The sequence below is a fragment of the Balearica regulorum genome, chromosome 4, assembly GCF_011004875.1.
Source record: "Balearica regulorum gibbericeps isolate bBalReg1 chromosome 4, bBalReg1.pri, whole genome shotgun sequence".
Taxonomy (NCBI): Eukaryota; Metazoa; Chordata; class Aves; order Gruiformes; family Gruidae; genus Balearica; species Balearica regulorum.
Genome location: NC_046187.1, coordinates 16813977 through 16834272, shown reverse-complemented (window position 1 = coordinate 16834272; position 20296 = coordinate 16813977). Strand labels below are relative to the sequence as shown.

The following is a 20296-nucleotide window of genomic DNA, read 5'->3' as shown; positions in this document are numbered from 1 at the left end:
CTCTGTCTCCTTGTTGGTCTGTTCCTATTGAAGGAGCTCCAAAACAGAGTAAGCTGATCTAAGTCAGAGCTGCTGTAGTCCTTTCTCCCTCACGCTGCACAGAGCTGCATGTTTTGTATCACTATCAGTGTTCACTTGGGTGTGTGGTAAGGAGGCTTGGGGAGTTAAACCAGCTCAAAACTATGAGGATGGTGACGATGATGATGCAGAAACCTGGCCAGCTCAGCTGTGCAGTAGGAGTGTGAGAACATGGTCTGAACTGAGGAAGGTGTAAAACTGGGGATCAGTGTAAATTTGATTTAGCAGCCTGTGCAAATTTTTTTACGTCTGTTGTGCCTCTCCATTTTGTAAATGGTGTCACATGATTTTTGAATTCTTAGACTGGCAGGATCTTAAAAAATACTTGGCTTTGTCTAGCTCTGTTTTCTGCTGGAGTCAATGGGACTTACCTTCCTGCTAATGATGGACTGGGAGAGGAAGGAGTTATTTACTCAACTGCACCATTTCCTTATGGAGCTAGTGTTCACAAAACAGTTCAAATGTATGAGCAGCTGGAAAGAGAATAGATAAATCATTCTTTATCACACTGCACATTAATTTTTGTCATGCAGGCACCATCTTGGTGATAATTTTTTATTTGTAATGAACAAGACTTTGCTACCTAAGTAAACATCGAGATTACAGAGAGAAGTGTGGTGTAGCATGCATTTGGAAGGTGAAGTGACATGCATTCACAGATGAATTTTCCTACAGGTAAATGATTTGAAGTTAAATATGTGATGTTGTTTTCCGTAGAAACATATACTATAAAAAAGCAGTTCAATCTGATTAAGCAGTTTATAGATGCTGTGAGCCACATAGTATCTATCTATACACAATACCTCAAGCTGTAACATGCAGGCAGATCTCCCTTCAGTAATTTCCACTGCTCCATCTCTTTAGAAATCTAAATGCATTGGCTCTGCAAACAGAAGTATTTACTTCATTTCTGTAACTACACCTTGAGTCACTTCTAGTCAGCATTCTGTCTCAACACTTTCCTGAAATTCCTCTCAGCTAGCCAAATCTTGGAATTGCTTGGAATGTCTTCCACTCTTTTCTCTCCTTTATTTCCTTTATGTCACTGACACTTTCAATTCAATCCTTCCTTTGAAAATAATATCTTTTGCAGGGTTTGGTGAAACAGTCTTCTAATTTTCTGCCGACCTCTCTGCTTAGTTCTACAGCATCTCTTTCAGTTTGTTGTTTTTCACACTGTGAAAATGCCAGGGGCTTTCTATCTGTCCCTAAAGGGTTTCCCCTCTGCACTGCATCCACTACCATTTTTATATTGTTAATTTATTTCTGACCCATCTCCTACAACTACTGATCTTGGTTCTTATCACCCATTTTGGTAGTCCTCCTATCTCCAGCTTTACTATGCCCAGACTGTGTACCTCTCCAGATCATCTATAATGCCCATCATACCCTGTCAATCCTTTTACTGTCTCATTCCTTCTTGCTAAATGACATTGTTTCTATTCAAGTTTCTTCCACAGTTTCACTTTTGTCATATGTACTTTTACCTCTACTACATCATCAGTACTCTCTAGGCCTCACTAATGAAAACAAATTTGATGAGGAGTGCTGTATTCGTGCTTCTCTTGTGCCTGACAAGATCATATCCTTCTTGAGTAAAGCTATATCAGAAACTGCTACCTTTTTCACGTCCCTTCTAAAGCTGGTGTCAAATTAAATGCCTCATGAAAATAATTAATTCATAATTTTCAGGGAAAAGGCGATTGAGGATAGCTGCAGTTTCATCCTTTTCCCTCTCATTTAAAGTTACTTGTCTTTGACTGTAAGTACTTTGAATTTGGGATTGTACACAAGTTTGGAAAGTGACTAGCCCAGGATGCAGATAATAATTTTTAGAAAAGATTCTCTTGACTTATGAAGAACAACACCCATCATCATTGTAAAATATTTAAAATATTACTACTTGGTGTGTTTAACACATATAGCCAAATAACTGCTAGCTGCCTTCTCCAAACAGTGGATCATTATGGTGATTTTTATTAAAATAGTTGAAAACTCACATGATTCTCCTGATTTAGAATGCAAATAGCATCATTAAGCCAACAAGCTCTTAGAGTGCAAATGTCACCCAGCACCTCTGTTACCAAGCAGAAGACAACATCGTTTCTGATCATGGAAAATTTTTTCATCTAGGCACTGAAGAAGAAGGAATAAAGGAAGGAATGTAGCCCCTTCAAAAGGATGAAGTCAACAGGAGAATGAAAATTCTCTCTTATTGCATCTTGGTCAGAGGGTTGGTGGAGGAGGAAGTCACAAGTTTCAAGGAGCCTGCAACAAATTCAGATTAAGGACAAACCTCTTGAGGAAGGTCTCAATACAAATTGTCATAGAACTGATTAAAAGTTACCTCCCTTGCTTACTTTCCTTTCATCACCCATGATTATTAAATAATTATTAACATATATTCAGATGAGAGGGGCAGTCTAAGCATAGCGTGACCACATTAGCCTACTGTATTTGAGCCGTGGAAAGATGTGGTCAAGTTGTTTGTAGCAGCTTGGAGAAGCATGTGCCACCATACAGAGCTGCACAAATGTGGCTTTTGTTGGGGTGCAGCGCAGACCAGCAGTTCCCAAAGGAGACGAGCCAGGAGCTCACCATGGGGCCACCAGCAGTGAGGGAGTGGGGCAGCCCAGGGCAGCCATCATCAGGCAGGGAGACAGGGATGGGTTACACCCAAGGCTTGGCCAGGAAGCCATGCTGTGAGCACGTCCTTCCCCAGGATTGCACTTGGGGTACACATTTGTGAGGTGCATATGTGTTATCCACTGCATCCCTGAACAGTGGCCCAGGAAGTTATTGCAAGGCTATCAGAATGTACAGTGAGGAGAACTTAAGATGGATGGATGGGATCTTGGGCACATTTTATCAAGGACACTTTATTTTCAGGGGAGTGAGAGAAAAGGGAGAATTTTGGTGTCATTTCACACCAAAGTGGGAACTTGTGTCCTTAACTGAAGCTAGAAATTCTGGGACAGTGAATGCATTGATATGCATGACCTGTTTCTTTTTGAATCTGTCTTACAAAACCTCTCTCCCTTTCTTTTTTTTCTGCTCAGCTGCTACCCTTCTTGAGTCTGGTCTGTGCTGTCTGTTCCAGCACAGAGACTGGTTCTCTCCACAGCCCTTTCCTACTGGTTTCAACAGGAACTGGCTTAGTTATAAAAGACCTTTAGGATATTTTTGACCTACTGAAAAGAGTAGTTGAGGCCTTCTGAATGCACCCCTCTTTTGTGGCATTATAGCCATGGCAAAACCAGACTCAGAGTTTAGATGGAAGAAGGACTCTCTAAAATACTGTGTAATTACCACAGTAATTGACCTCTGCTGAACTACCTATAGATAGGTGTGTAAAATGATTGTCAATTAAACTTTTCATCAATAAAGGTCTAGTAATTTTATCCACATGAGCGTTACAAAATGCACCAATACAGTGGTCCTTGTTAGAACAGTGACCTACACTGTACGTTCTCTAGATAACACAGGGATCTCTGTACTTCATATCTGTGAGCTACCCACCATGCTGTGGGTGTGACAGAATACTAAATAACAGTAACATATTTAAAATATAATTACATGTATTTGACTACATTCATCCATGGCATAATGGGGCAGCTGTATTATTAGGCTGTCCCTAGGAAATTGAATTACTTTAATAAATGGAAATGACTGTTATTTAAATGGAAGGCTATTTGCATAAAATAGGCCAATGCTAAGTGACCAGCTGTTAAATAGGTGTAAAATCTAATCTCAAGGTTCTGGGTCAAGGATGGATGGGTTCTTGCCAAAGATTGTCATATTTGGGCACTTAGGCTGTATATAAAATTTTTGCAATCAGAAGAAGCTTCAAGATCTGAAAACTGCAGCTCAATTTATTAATTTTCCTTTTTTCATATTTTTATTTAAGAACAAACTAGTAATTGTCATTCAACAAAATCAACAATTTCTCTTAAATGGAAATAAAGAATAAAAAGTCACATGATGCATCTTCATTTCATAAGGGAAACGAAGGGAAATGCCACTGTTGGACTTGTGGCATTTCTGAGGTAACAGTTTATTTCACTGTTATCTTATTTGATATCAGGGGCTTGGAGATAATTCAATGCAAAAGAAATTATTAAAAACTATCACCATCTTAATAACATATATGTTCACATTATCAACAGAAATGCAACAGGTCCATATCTTCCCAGCAGCTTTCTGTAACTTATTGCAGCTGGGGCTCATCTCAGACTCCTGTGAGTGCTCCTTCTATTTTAGAAAATAATGCCAACTTTTTCAACACCGAAGCTTTTGGAAAGGCAAGCTGGAAAAGAATTTTTCAGCAAGATTCTTGGTTAGAAGAAAAAAGTTGTACAAGTTACCTGCGAGACCACTTTCTTCTGTAACGTTCAACCCCACATTCCCTGAGAAGGCTGGCAAAAGTTATAAGGCTTACATGTACCCATCTCCACAGTACGCTGTGAAGCAAGAAGTTGAGAAGTCTTTTTCCTTTCACGTGTAATTTTTTGAACAGGAGGAAATTCAGCACTTTACTGTTTGCCCACTGCTGCCTTTTTTGTCACGGGGCCATGTTCACATATGACTTGACATTGGTACTTTTCCATGTCCATTAATAGATTTATGCAGCTGATGAGCTACATTCTAATCTTCTCGGTCTGTAAGCATAGTGTAGCTTGGTTTATGAATAACAAACACTAGCAAAACTGCACAGTGAAAAAATTTTTGAACAGAACACAATTTTGGAAAGTTGGTGGTTTTTTTGTTTTCTGTTTCTCACAAGTAACTTTTTCTGCTGAAAGCAGATAATTTGGATATAAAATATTAATTTCCTAAAAGCTCCGGTTTCCATCAAAACAATATCTTTTCAGCCAACAGGTTTTTATATTCAGCATGACTCTTATTTGTTTTTTCACAATGATGGTCTGAGTCACTCTGATGTGGAAGAAAATGAAGCAGATGACGTGTGAATCATGTGGCTATTCTGTGGCATTCATGTGGTGTCATGTGATTGGTCCTGGTTTGGGCTCAATTTATTTATTCCATGATGTGGAAGGGAGCTTCACATTTTGTGAAGTTAAAGAATTTCTTTCTTTCTTTCACTGAAGACCCTGAACTCTGTATGTCAGAAGAGGACACATTCTCCAAACATCTCTGTGTTAATTTTGCTTTGAAGACTGGAGTTTAATACTCTTTTAAACACGAATGTCCTGGCTTCACGTGTTCCCCTGCCATCTGCTCAAAAGAAAACTACTGTAATAATAGACATTATAGAAATATTTCCAACATTTTCAGACCTAGCCAGCTGATGAGCTTAATAACTTTCACTACTTTTACTTGAGATAAAACAAAACTCATACACGGTTATAAAGGGCTGCTGGATGCATATCTCTGAAGGAAAATACCTGTAAGTCTGATTTTTCCTTTTCTGTAGAGCAAATGTTCAAGCCATTCAACATTGAGACTACTGTTTGCATTTTGGGGAAAATGCCTTCAAGCTTTACTGTTTTGGCCATGTCAAGTATTTATTTAGAGATAAAAGGAATGAAGCCACTAAATACTGCAAGATATAAACCAATTCCAGCTTCCTGTCATCTTCAACCTATAGACTTTTATCTGTGTTCTGTACAGGTGGCCCAAGTCCCACAGTGCTATGAAGTTTGGCAAGTTCTGAGGGAAAAAAAAGAATCTTTGCAATTTAGTAAGAATGTTGAGAAAGTCTACCTGGCAATTCTGAAGCCGCAAAGATCCAATTTTACATTTAGATTTGTTATTTACATTTTTTTCCCCTCAAGAAAGAGTGTACCTGCCTTTGGTGGATTGCGCCTCATTTCAAATACTCTGAATCAAACCAGCTTTTCCATTAGTAGCCATCTATGTATTTAGATAGATAACTAAAACTAAATGTGTTTATCTAAATATAGATATCTAGAGTCAAACCACAGCAAACAGGAATAGGCAGAGGAGCCTAATACTGTGATATGTAGGTGAATATATGAGTGACCACTCTGTAAAAGGTGACATGGAACTTGTTCATGGTTCATTTCATTAGCTAAGTTTGGGCGCACCAAGAAGATCTTTATTGATACCTGCTATCTTACTGAAGTATGTGTGGTTAGGTAGTTCTCTCTAGGCATGAGAGGAAATAAGAATGTTTCTAGAGAGAAAGTGTCTAGGGCAAAGTTGTTTCTACAAAGAGAATCCCTAAACAACACAGAAAAGTGAAGAAAAGAATCTCGGAACAACAACAAAAAAGGGGAAAATTCTGAAATTTCTATTTTTATGAACTCATACTTTCTTCCAGTTTTGATACCCTATTCCTTGAGTTAGTAACACAGCAATAGCTTAAATTATCTGTGTGTGTCTTTATTCTTGTACTGGCAAAAGTGCAAAATGGACAGTATTAGCTCTGCCTCAGTTAAAAGTCCAGCTCTCTAGCTGACAATAGACCAAGACAGCTCTCAGAGATTTTATTTTCTCACTTTTTCTTTTTTACTTTTCCTAAAGAAAGATTTCTGAAACCTTCATTATACTTGCCAAAGCGAATGGAGTTATTGGGTTGCATCTCTTTTAGTATTTTCTTCATTTGGGAGCCTTTTCTTCTGGAATAGAAGGATAGGATAGCTTCAGAGAGGATAGCATGGGCATAACTGTATTAGCACACCATGGTAAGTTTTCATGCACAGCATGAAATCCCTGTTTCCACATGTTGGAGTAGGCTTGAGCTGCTACTAAAGTGAAATCAGGAAAGGTTCAGGGACTTCTAAAAAAGGAGACCTCCTGAATGTGTTTCTCACTTAACTGAATATTTCAGTAGACTCAGTGCAACTATTAATCAGAGCAGGACTGGCACAGAATGTGTGAGTAGCCCCACTTTCTTTGCTCTGTTTATAAAACTTCCCAAATTCCATTAAATAAACTTTTCCCTAAAACAATCAGTTTCATAACTTCCTGTAACCTTCAGCTCTAACCTTTTTTAGACACTTGTGAAATCAGATCTCCTGAGCCTTCCATGATATCATCAGAAATGTGTAATGCATTAGCATTGTATTTGTTTAACTGCATAAATAGAGGCAAGCAGATTTATTCATTTTAGCCCTTGGTAACAGCAGTCTTTCAGAGTACTCTCCTCCCCATTAAGTTTTTCTACAGACACTGCTGGTTTTTTCCTAAATGTAAGTGGCAAAGAAGTGTCCCAGGCATGTAATTTTAGTAGTATCTTCTTCCCTTATGACTCATTACTGCTGAAATCAACACAACTTGGGATGTTCTCAGGAACTTCAGTACCTCTTTAATGTTTTCAAATAGTAACATCTGTGCATGTTTATGACTTCATGCTCTGTCTTAGCGTTAGTCTTGGCCAATGTTTCTGGCTGTTAAATGGTTTTACCTTTAGAGAGTAAGGTCCCTGCACATGGTAAGAAGCAGGAGAATTACCATTATTGAATATTTCATTGAGCAGAACAGCAGCAATGCTGCAGAAACAGATCTACTTTTATCAGAACCATACAGGTTTGTGTAGAACTTGCACCATGTATTCAAAGGTAACTGATACACAATTTTTTTTTTTTTTTTCCAAATTATGACCAAACTCTTCCTTTCACTTTCCACCTTTATTTGGAGACAGTAATGCTTCTGGATTTGAACACCTCTGGATCTTCTTGAAGACCCACTTATTTCAGCTTGCCATCTACCATGATGGCTGGCTGAGGGGAGAAGAGAAGAAGGTGAAGAAAAGCCTGGCTTGAAGATAGATAGTGAGAAAAGGAGAGAGCAGATCTAAGTGAACAGTAGTGACCTAAACCACCCCTCCTTTAGGAGATGGTTGAAAAGGAATCTAGCAGCGGAAGCCTGCAACCATTCTTGCTTGTACTTACAAAAATGTGTATTTGTATAGAGGCTATATAAGAGAAATATCTTAAAGAACAATTACACATAGTCTTGATGGAACTTTTATCATGACCTGACACTGTATCTTGTGTATTAATATCAGCATGCCTGGTCTTTGAAAAAACAATACAATGTGCTAATTGTCAGGCATGATTCTGCAGTGTGGCAGGACTGCTGTTTTTGCTACTTTAGACAACGGGCAATTATACCAGCTCAATTTCTGGAATGCTTTCAGGATAATTATCTGTGTCTGACTGTACTCCATCACTATCTTGCTCTACATCATTATATAGTGTATTCAAAGTTTTGTGGCATCTAGATATAGCAAATAAATGAGCTATCTTTCAAAGCTCAAAGTGCTAATAAAACTGTGAAGTATGAAATGAAAGTGCCAAAATGTGAGAGAGATGTTGCAAACTTGCATGCAAATAGGAAAGACAATATCAGCTGGAAGAGCCATGGGATTAATGCTAATATTAAGTCTTCTCATAAAAGATGTGTACTGGGCATTTGGAACAGTAATGTACTGCTTGCTGGGGAAGTTACAGATGTCCTGTAAAGCTTTTCCATGTACTTGGTGATACATAAAGAAATCTTGAAAGGTTTATGCCAAAGACAGAATTTTTCTGCTTGGTTTCTGCATTTGAAATTCATATTCTCCAAGGAAAAGTCTCTGTTGATTGAGGAGCTAACGACATGTTAATAATGACAAGAACAAAGAGACTGAAAGTTGTACAACTCAGAGGAGAATGGCTTTAGGGTCATTCTGTTTAAAACAGAGTTTGCCAAAATGCATAAATGTATTGAACACAAACAAGAGGAAATATCTAAAATAAAGAGAAGACCAAAAATATGCAGCCTCCCTAACTCCCCCCTGTGGAATATGTGAATTTACTTATGGCACTGAAACTGGAAAAACTTTTACCTGTGTTAAACCAACATGTACACATTTTAAATGCAAAAGAGGAATGATCTTTGATTTCAAAGTGATATATTATAAAGTCCAATATAAATCTGGGGGAACTTTATATTCCTAAGTGGGTACAAATCCAGCCATCAGCACTGCTACTCTGGGTTTGGCACTCCTACTAGACATACATGCTTTGGCAGTATTTTTTTCTGTCTAATACTTGAGTGTGACTATACAGGCGTATTGCCAGGCTACTGGGAGTGAATGGGTGACAGTTGCATGCACTGCATCGCAGCTGCGGCAGCCAGGTGAGAGGAGTTCACAGGATGAGTTGGAATCGACTGATTTCTGAATCCCCTTATATTCTTTACTTTCAAATTACACTTCAAACGTGTATTCCACTTTGTTTTACTGAAATTAAGGGACTTCATTTGTTTTCTTCCCCGTGTTTTGTTTCTCTGTGAAAAAAGTATAAGTGTTTGTAAGAGACTTAAGTAATGATTTGTTTGCCAGTGTGCGGAACTGGCATGGTGGGGCTTGGCGGCATGAGCATCTTGAGTTCCATATCGCCTATAATGTACTGTCGTATGATTACGTGGGTACTAAAAGAAACAGAAAGCTTCCAAATTCATCTGTCTGTATGTGTGAGCACAGTACAAAATTTTAAAAATTAAAATATGTTAATTTGAGGAAGTAAATGGGAAGTAAATATAGAAGGAATATTTTTACTGTTTGAGGAAAGCTCCTGAAGGGAGCGAGGGGAAAGAAACGGTACTCATAGTGTACATATTTGAAGGCTATTGAATGTTTTGGCTATCTTTGGTACTTCTAAAACAATTGCTGTATGTGTACATCCCTAATATCTCTTCTAAAGCAATTTTTATGCTTAAAAGTGGTTTAGTTTTCTCCGTGCCTGTGAATATAAAACAGAGCTATGTGGAGTGTGTGGTCCACTTGCATAATGGTTTGGAGTCCAAAATTAAATGCAGAGTGACACTGGAGGAGACGTCTGTTTGCAGTATGTGCATATGTTTGTAGTTTTCCTGAGGAGTTTCTCATAGTCTTGTAGAAAAACATGATGACTTGGTGTCTCTCTTTAGCTGTCTGTGCTTATATGTATAGAAATAAATATATTTTAAATCTTTCTTATATCACTTGCCTTTTTCGTAGAGAGAATAAGTATGCCTGAGTCATTGTCCGGGATTGACTGTTTGTAGAGCTTTGGAAAATGAGAAAAAGGAAAACTTCTCATCTATTAGGTAAGACCTGAGATAATTGACTGGACTATTGTTTTTCCTCTCAAAGCCGAATAAGAAGTTGACTCTGCCTTTTTAAATGTTATGTGTTATATTTACTGTAAATATTTTACTGTAAATTCTTTGAGACATTGCAAAGTTCTACAAAATCTAGGAATAAAAGTTCTATTTGATTGCTTGTTTACATTTATTTTTACGGAGTTCACTATTGCCTCTTCAATATATAGATTATTCCCAAGATCTCACTGAAAAATGCAGGATGAGCTATCTTTCCAATGATATACTTTAAAGACTTTAGTTCTTATAGTAAAAAGAATGGAACCTTCCATTTATATGTATAAACTTCATAGTTTAACCTCCTGATTTTTTTTGCCATTGACTGTTGTGGTCAAACTCATATTTACAACCTACGATCTCTGATCAGGCCCTATACCTAAACTAAAACACTATTGAAATGTAGTAAAACACTACTGAAATGTAAATTTTAAAAAAAAAAAAAAAAAAAAAAAAGAAGAAAAAAAAAGATGCACTTACTTATATAATTTTTAGAGTACCTACTTTGCCTATTTAAAACATCACTTATGCAATAACCTACCATATCTACAAAAAGAACAAGATCTTTCATTGCCTTGACCTAAACAAGGTGGTGATCATTTACAGCAGCTGAAGGTCTGACCCAGTTCTGCTCCCAAAAATCATTTTTTCCCCTTGTTCTGTTCTGATCAGCGTGGCATAATCATTCTGTAGCACATTTCTCCCTTGTGGTAGCACCACCTCTTGCGAATCTGCACAGACCTGGGCTGTGCAGCTCTTAACTCTTTTGGTAAGTATTTACTTATGGCTGCAGACCATGTGCTCTGAAGATACTGTATGTATGAACACATGCCCACCCACCAACATGAGTAATGGAGCACACTCTAACCCATTATGGATATTTATTTGCAATCTTGGCTGATACTTTGTGAGCTGAATCTTCCCAAAAATTGCTTTATGCTTTTGATAATTTTAAAGATTCCTCAAACATCCTTATTACCATTTCAAACACCTTTCTAATAATGCCTCAAAACTGTTGACAATAACTGTCTTTTATCATCTGAATTCTATCACTTTAAGGAACATTCTTAGCAGAACATTTTCAATTTCAATTTGAGATTAAAATATTGTTAGGAGAATATAGAGATCTAAGTCTCAGAGACTTACCATTTTATCTGTTTAGCAGCGTAATTACATTTACCTTGCATGAACACAACGAAGTGGCTGCTCACAGGAAACGGTTTAGCTGTATCAGTGAGCTTCGGCTCCTTCTTTCCACATATCCTCAAAGGAAGACGAAATTATAGTTTATGAAAGACTTTTAATTTGTTTCTGCTTCCATCCAAAAAGAAAAAAAACCTTAATATATTTACTAAAATGTTTATTTGACCATTTTGAAGGGTTTCCACTGTTTGGTATCCCCTCTTCATCTCCCAATTCTTGTGTACACCTAGCCAGAAAAGAGAATTGGAATCATAATGAGGGGAGGAAGGAGGAAGTAACAAAGAAAGAAGACCGCTATAAAGCAGAAAAAGCAGAGGTGAAGGATGGCTTATGTGCAAATGGATTTTGCATTGAGGTCTATAATCCTGAATTTTTGGATTTTTTTTTTTTTATTACCTTGAGTTTACCTGCACCTTTGTGACAATTTGCAGACACAACCCTGTGTACTGGAAATCCTTGTGTGTGCCTGTTACAATCTCCCACACCTGTAGTTGCATTTACACCTTCTTATGTGTTTTCTAAGATAGTAACATGAACACATTGCCTAACTAACTACTTTAAGGGCACACACACATCCACTGCAGTTGTATATAGGTATTGAAGTGCAGAGACCTGGCTGAAAATAAAATTGATAGTGGCCTACCATTGTCAGTAGTACATGAACATGAACCCTAAACTTGCAATTAATGGAAAATCCTATTCAGAATTTCTCCTTTGCCTTCTCTTGCATCAGGCTCTTAAGATTCTTCAAGAATTCCATGAAAGCTCATTCAGTCTCCCCAAATCCTTGTGAATTTAAGTAAGGTTCCAGTGCTGACACTCTCCAAGAAAAATAAAATGTAGCTGTACTTGTGATTTCATCCTGTGTTGCTTTCAGTGTAACCTCTTTTCAGCCTGAGTATGCCATGTAACCTTTCCTTCATACTTGGAATTAACAAACAACTTAACATCAGCCTCCTGATCACTCCGGATGTACATTATAAAAGAACATGAGAGATTTAAAACTAAGGTGTATAATCTGGATTTTATTTTTAGAAAGTGTAACATATCTCAGTAATAAAGCAGAATTGGGCACTATGCTTCTGGATGATAACTGTTCTTGCTGGGTGTCACAACATATTGGGGTAAGCAAAAGGCTAAATACGTTTAACACTGATGAAATCTGATGATCCTCTAGTAACTTTTCTATACAGAGTGTATCCTAGATCTTCATGAACATGAATTTGGCTATTAAATAGGAAAAAAAAATGCATTCTTTACAAAATGGCATACTTAAATACCAAACTTAATTACATACATGAGTTGTGATAGTGATTTATTTCCCATCAATTTCCTGTTGATCTTTTGATAATATCTGAATCCTTGTGACCATGGTTGCACAGCAGGTATGGAACAGTGTTCAAGTTTTAAAAGCACTTTGTTTTACTGCTGACTATGGCAATTCTTGGTAGCCTTATTTCCAAGCCAGAGCTGAAACTGAGCTGTGTGTATCCCATGGAGGCTCCTGTGGCTCTTAGTTATTTCACAACAGTTCTAGAAACTGGCCATGGGAACAAACTTGTTCCCTGGGATGAGTATGTTTTATGCATCCAGCATTATGCAAAATTAACCATAGTTAAGCAGCTAGGTTGAAACACATTAGATAAGCTTATTTATATTAATATAATGTATTTATATATTTAATGGAGCCCAAAAGCACAATCTCCATGACTGAATTAAAATTCAGCAAATATGTGACTAGTACTCATTAACAGTGAGTAGTTTTCAGTAACTGAATTTTCAAATAGAATACACTTTTTCAATTCTGAAAATTAGCCACTATGACAAGCTACACACCACATTGTTTTAATGGTAAAATAAATGAAACCTCTCCAACTGACAGAATTACTCCACAGAGCAGGCCATGAACAGATGAGCAGACAGAATAGCATGACTATGAAGAAGCAAAAGCCAGACCAGCCTGCTCCACCCATCCAAAAGAGAATGAAGCTTCACATAAGTCGTTCTCCTTGTCTAACTAACACCTATGATTCACATAACAGCTAGAGCATCTCTGTAGGCAATGCCACTTGCCCAGTCTTCTTTACCAATGTGGACAATTATGTGCTTTGCAGTGCTACCATAGAAAATATTTGTTTACTTTCATTCTTTGACTTCCATACCCACAATACCAACAAGAGTGGCAGCTAATTACAGTCACAATGACAGAACTAATTCTGTGAAGGACTAGAATGAAGCCATCAATTTATTTCCTATTACCACAAAGCAATTTTTAGATTGTAATGAATTTAAGCACATCTAATAAGAACAACTAATTCGGAAATTAAAGACTCTAGCATTAAAAAGTCCCCAGGCCAAATGCTAGTGTTTATTCAAATGGTTAATTTTGACTATTAAGTGTTTAAAAATATGTTTTGAAGTGATATTTTCCACAGTATGAGACTTTATTTTACAATATAAGCTTGTAGAGACAGAGAAAAGATAAAGTTTTGCTTTGTTTTTATTTTTTTAAAGCAGATCCTTGGATTTATCCTGTGCTTCTCCTAGACCATATGGTATTCCTGGATTTCAGATCACACACAAAGGTAAAGAGGAAGAAATTCTGTTCTGGTACAGAGAGTAGATATAGTCTGATTAACCTATACTGAGTATTGGAAAAGAAAAGTTATCTTGAGCTTTTGGAGGGAGAGGTATTTAAAAAAAAATAATCATGTTGAGTGCATTCTTTCTAATGTTTCTAATTGAGTGTAGACAAATTTAGATATATTTTTTTTAAAATTTCAGAGGTTTTTGTAAATCCATGTATCTCAGGTACAACACTCAGTATTTATCTCCTAATCCTCTCCTACTGAATAGGCTTTACTAGCTTACTTGAAACCTTTATGCTCTGTCCTTCAAACCTAAAGTGAACGATTTCTCTTTTCCTGTGAGCTATTACACATATTTCTTTGTATCCATGAGCATATACCAAGAACTTGACTGACTGACACTACTATTGCCAAGTCCCATTGTGCCCCCTCCTGTCTTGAGCAATTCTAGCATGCATCAAACCCCTTTCCAAACCTTACCTGGATACTGGGGCACCTAATCACTGTCAATCCAAACCAGAGTGAAATGGGCTGGCCACAGTCTGTCCCCAGGGATTTAGATACTGGCTTGAAAGTTTGGCTGATGGTTTTCTCATCAGTCGCGTTTCCCCATCAGGCACTTGGGTGTAGCTCTGGTCTGTGATCCTGAGACCTAACACCTGTTTCTATCTGCTCCAGCCTTGGCTCTTGATCCTGACTCTTGGATATGTATCCCTCTGTCCTGTCTCCTGTCCCAGCTTGTTCCTGCTGCCAAACACCCAGCCTAATTCTGCTCCAGCCTTCTTTGTTTGACACCTTCATCTGGCATGATGGATCTCGTAACCCTCAGCTGAATCTTCCCTTTGCCAGCATTGACTGCTTGAATCTTGTTGTGAGCTTGTATTAGCGCTTCACTGGCCTAAACAGCTCTAGTATAAGGGCCAGCTGAGAGCCTGAACTCCTGTTCCTCTGTGGAAACTCACTAAAAATAATGTGACTGAAAGGAGATCTCCAGTAAAAGCTCTTGATGCAAAATTGGAGACTTAATGCTTTTGAGACCTAAGGAACTTAGTTCCATCTCTTTCAGCCAAAGGACACTGAGAAATGCATAAAAAAATCTGACTCTTGTGAAAACAAGATACTTCTCTGACCTGAGTTTTCCTTGATAAACAGAAATAATAACAAAAAATGTGTTTGTCATAAATGCTTCTTAGGGCTTTCACAGACTTAACTCGGCTCTGAATCATGATAGTCACTAAACATTTTCTTAATCTACTGCACTTAAAAGTCCCCAGGTAGGCTGCTGCTAGCAGCAAAATGATCTGTCTGCTCTGATCTTCCCTTTTCCTCTGCACTGTATAATCTTGGTATAAGGAAATGTAAGACTACGAAAAGCCAATGGATTCTGAAACAATCAGGTATCGAGAATGAGTTAACATCCGTTCTGTCTTCCAATGCCTTCTGTTTAGGTCTTTTACATATTTCAAAAGCTAAATTTTCATGCAAGCAGACAAAAAGAACTGATTTAAGCTACTATCAATAGGATACTGCTGTCTCAATGAATGGGAATGTTTAGACTGTATCCACAATGTGTTTTTGCAAATATTGTTTAAAAAGGCAAAGAAAGGCTCTGAAAACCTTCATTTGATTGTTCTTTAGGATTAAATTGCAGCATGACAACTTGCCTTAAACTGACTCAGCGGCAGCCTATAGTTGTCCACCCCCAGATCGGATCAGGCAGGGAGCTAGCTCTCAATTACAGTTTGTGCTTTGGTCCTCCATTCATTACCAGGAGGAAGCAATCTGTTACCATCTATTCAGCACAGGATTACTTTTCCTTCCTAGCTGGTCCAGATCTGCTGGCCAACGAGGCTGGATATCCTGCTCCCACCACTCATGCTGTGCATATTGCTGTATGTGATGAAGAGCAGAAACCTCTGTGGACTCACTGGGAGCACTTGATGCTATTCAGTGGAATGGAAAAATAAGACAATCTTGCAAAAAGTCGTAATTGTCCTTTTTAAAGGACATAGTTATTTTTACTTTGTGATAGTCTCCTATTTGGGTCTATTAGTCAGAAACATCTACTCTGGTTTTTTTGAGCTGGTATATGTGAGCAAGCCCTAGATGTGTGCAAATCTCGCTGTGTGAATGCTGGCAGATTAGATGGCAGTGCTGGGGTCATGAATGAGAAGTAGGAGGAACATAATTCCACAGCATATTTTAAAACAAAACAACTGATTATTTTATTGGTACTACCTGTACATTTGTACTGTAGGTAGGTAAAGTTGAAGCTGAGCATCGGCTCAGCTATGAGATGATGTTTGTTACATATCTTTATAAAAAAGCCTCATAATTACGTCCTTGCAATATCTGCAAAAAAATGTTGATTTCAAAGAATGAGTTTTAAAAAATCTGCTATTTAATGCTTGTAAAGATTTTCAGTCTTTGCATTTGTATAAATATGATTTTTTTTAAAAAAATACACTAAAAGAACACAAACTTCAGGTTATCCCTCTTTTTGAGGTAAAAGTGATTCTTTCCTTAGGCTTAATGGATTTTATCATTAAGAGCTAAGAATTGATAAATAATGATGAAAAAGGCTAGGAATATGCAAGAAAAATATGTTTTCTAATAATTTATTCAATGGTTAGTGCCAATATTCCTCAAACCATATTCAAGCAACTGTCAAAGTAGCTGAATACCTAAGTCCTCAGTAAAAAACAGTAAATTATTTGATTAAAAATGTCAGGATTAATTCTAAAATGTTTTTAGCAAATGACATTAGTCCAGCTGTCTTGTAAAGTAAGAGGACCAGAGCTTTTTCCATATCTCCTAGGAACAAAACCTAATTCTGTGAATGTTTGTACAGATTTGGTTGTATTCCTTTGAGTCTAAACTGCATATTAAATTATGAATATTGTCGTTCCTCTTGTAGGAGAGGCTTGATACACTGTTAAAAAAGCTAAATAATTCATTCAATTAAAAATATGAGGCAAGAGTTTTAAGGCTGTAGGCAAACATCAATTCTTGTACGTTAACATCGGTGTTTGTGTTTATATCACTAGGCATATGTAAAAATACTTACGAACTCCTAAGATCTACTGATCCACTTTGCTTACAGTTAACAGCAAAGTGGATAAAAATGCTTTCTTGATAGTACAGAATGGATAGGATCTGTTTATTTGTTAATGCCAAGTAATTAGCAGCCTGCCTTTTTTGAAACATTAGTGACAAGAATAACCCTCAGTAATGTTCTGTGAGCTTATCAACATAGCTCCTTGCAGTACTTCCATGAACCTCTTAAGGTTCATACTACCATCTTGCATGATGGAGAGGCAACACATATTTTTGTCTGTGTTTCTTGCTGGTAGTCTTCCTCCAGGACCCTGGAGAGATGTTCCACAAGAGTAGAAGTGGACAAGTGAGGAGAGACTGAGGGAAGAGGAGTAAAAGTGCTTCTTTTGCTGTCTTCCACCCACCTTTGTTGAATAGAGTTCATATGAGTAATAGGATACAGAGGAACTAGGTGAGTTCAAGGTAGTGTAAACTGTGGAGTAGCCCTGATTCTTTTCTTCTGGTAGTCCACTGTGGCCTACAAGAGCCTAAGGGGCTTGCAGGTTGACCTGGACCCTGTTTTTTATTCCTCCTCCTCTCAGAAGAATGTGAAATCTTTTCAACAAAACTTTGAGGCTGTTTTTTTTTCTCTTTATTTGCTGCTGTAAGTTATTCCTCATATAAAGGTGATAGAATGCAGAATATTTCTCTTTCAATGAGCTAGATATCTAAAGATGTGAGTTAAATCAAGGGTCTAGCTTATCTGTATCAGCCAAAAACAATCCAAGCCAAAGGAGCTGATGACAAATATGTGAGAAATCAAACATATTTGATGATAAGGAAATAATGCCAGAAACCTTGCATTGACTTGGTTCATCCTTATTCATGAACAGAGATGAGTCACAATCAGGCACTGGCTTGAACTTAGTTCAGCTTTTTCATTCTGTTGCCCACCTCTATTTCTGTCATATGGAATAATGATTTTCTAGCAGAATACAAGGAGGCAAGTTGGAATTCAGTTTTTGTCTACTAGGCTGTTTCAGGTTTTAGAGTGGGGTTTTTTGGTGGGGTTTTTTTTTTTTTGGTGGGTTTTTGGTTTTGTTTTCTTGTTTGTTTGTTTTTTTTTTAAAGATGCATATGCTCAGCAAAGAAAACTTTAATTTCAATACCTGAAGTTACTCCAAGTAGCTGAAAACAGAGCATCATAATGGAAAAGCGTTGCCGAATTTTGATGGGAGGGGCTGGTAAAAATGGTCATGTTGCCCATTCATGCAAAAGCGTGGTTGAAGGAAGATTCACTGAACATATTAGCAGCACCCTCGATGTTGAGTGAGGTGCTTCAAATAAGCCATCTGGTTTATACTTTGAAAAAAAATAATAATGCTATGATTGAAACACTTGCAAGACCACTCATCTTTTATGGTTGGACTTACTCAATAAGGTAATACTGCTCTCTCCAGAATGGCTCATCCTGGCCAACAAAGCCTGATTCAGATTCTTCACCTTTCTTTCAATGAGTTGAAATGCTGTACTTTTTCCAAGTCACTGTTAGTATATATATTTTCATAGTTAGGCTGTTAGAGATCTGGTTCTGGAAAGAAAATAGAATCTCAGAAGCCATATATCTATAAATATTTGCCAAACCTATCTTTTCTACTGATAGGTTCTATATGAAAAAATACATTAATACTAGCACTTCTGAATGCCCTGGTGAAAATTCACTTTTACAATGAAAGTCAGTTTTCCTCTCCTGGCTTAACAGATGATGCTAGTAAGAAATCTGTTTTCTGAATGAAAGACTTGGTGTGACAGAGGCCAGAAACTGAAAGGCCAAGTGTTGGATGGTATTGCTTTATCTATGACAGCTGAACAGTTTTGAAAATCTGATCTTCAGAGCTGAAGGACTGCCAAAAGCTGGAGGCCTTAGTATGTTGCTTAGGCTCACCACTAAATAGGGGTTGCAGAATCACACTGTCTCTTGAGTTCACTCAGTGTGAAAACATCTGTGCCCCCTTTTCCTCTATAAAGGGACATTGGTTAGTTGCTGAGCTTCAGCAGAAGCATAAGTCTTATCTCTAATTCTCTTTTGTGTCACCATTTTAGGTGATCTGTAGTCAGTCACACCTGGGTAGAATGGAAAAAATCAAGGCTGGGATTCAATTTGAGTCCTCAATATAAATGGGTTTTTAAGAAACAATCAAATTACTCCTGTCTGCTTCGGGCGCATTTACCTAATTTTTTCTTATTGTGTAAGAGAAATGGCCAATTTTTCTGTCAAAAAAAAAAAAAAGTGTCAGATGAAGAGATGTTATCCTTTTTAGATTCCAATGTAACTCGTTTTCAATTATGTGCTCCTAAAATGGTGGGGCCATTGGTAATTAACACTATTACAATTTCAAACCATCTAGCAAGATTTGTGGGGGTTTAATGTTATGATGGCTCACCTCGATCTTACAACAGGAAACTCTGGAACTGATTATTTTTCTTCCTTGATTCATCACAGTTCATACCTCTTTCAGAAAAAGCATACTTGTTTAATAACATGAAGATACACAACTGATGGGGGCTTTTTCATAGGAATACATGTAAAACGTTTGATTTCATAAAGGACAGTGTTAGCTGGAAATCAGATTTGCAGCAAGGAGAGGAGAAGAAAGCTATAGCACTGCAAATAAACAGTGCATTTTCAAATACAGCTTGAATCATAAAATAAAAAAGGTGAGTAGATTTCACTTTCTAAGACAGGAAAACAATTTGACCTTTATGAAAGATATTCACACTATGTACTGCTCAGGCCCTTTGATGCTTTGTTGATAAAATCAAAAGCTGTTTAGAGCAAATTAGAGTTAGCTTGATTTTGAAGCAATTGAAAAAACAAGAACAGTTTGCAGCAGTGATAAAACAGACTTTTGCTCTCCTAACCAAGGCCATAGTCATTTGAACTCCAGTTTTTATCCTTTCCTCTGTTTCTTCTGACCCACTATTATTTCTTATTCATCTTCTATTTTTGCATTACAGTTTAACATAAAAGCTTTGCTGAATGGAACAGGGTTTGTTTGGGACTACAGCTTTGTACGGATTTCTAAAGGGATTTGTAGGCAATCTTTATGAGTACTGCTATATTTTTAGTAGTCCTCTCACTTGCCTATTAAATACAGGGCTGAACAATAGTAATTACTGCACAAATACCAAGGTCCCAGAGTAGTACCATTCACTTCAATGAAGAGCTGCTGTGAAAGCACATTTGAAAAATAACCCATGGTGACAAGAGATGGGGAAGA

At 37.4% G+C, this 20296-nt stretch overlaps 1 protein-coding gene across 1 annotated transcript in view; it reads left to right on the top strand.

Moving 5' to 3' along the window:
• The first annotated feature begins 3484 nt into the window (after window positions 1-3484).
• IQCM (IQ motif containing M) overlaps window positions 3485-20296 on the top strand; it is a 126109-nt gene continuing 109297 nt past the window's right edge. The window contains 6 exon segments of the mRNA XM_075750680.1: window positions 3485-3541; window positions 4245-4424; window positions 4427-4560; window positions 10053-10085; window positions 10087-10137; window positions 13906-13976. Of these exon segments, the coding sequence (XP_075606795.1) occupies window positions 3485-3541; window positions 4245-4424; window positions 4427-4560; window positions 10053-10085; window positions 10087-10137; window positions 13906-13976 (526 nt within the window).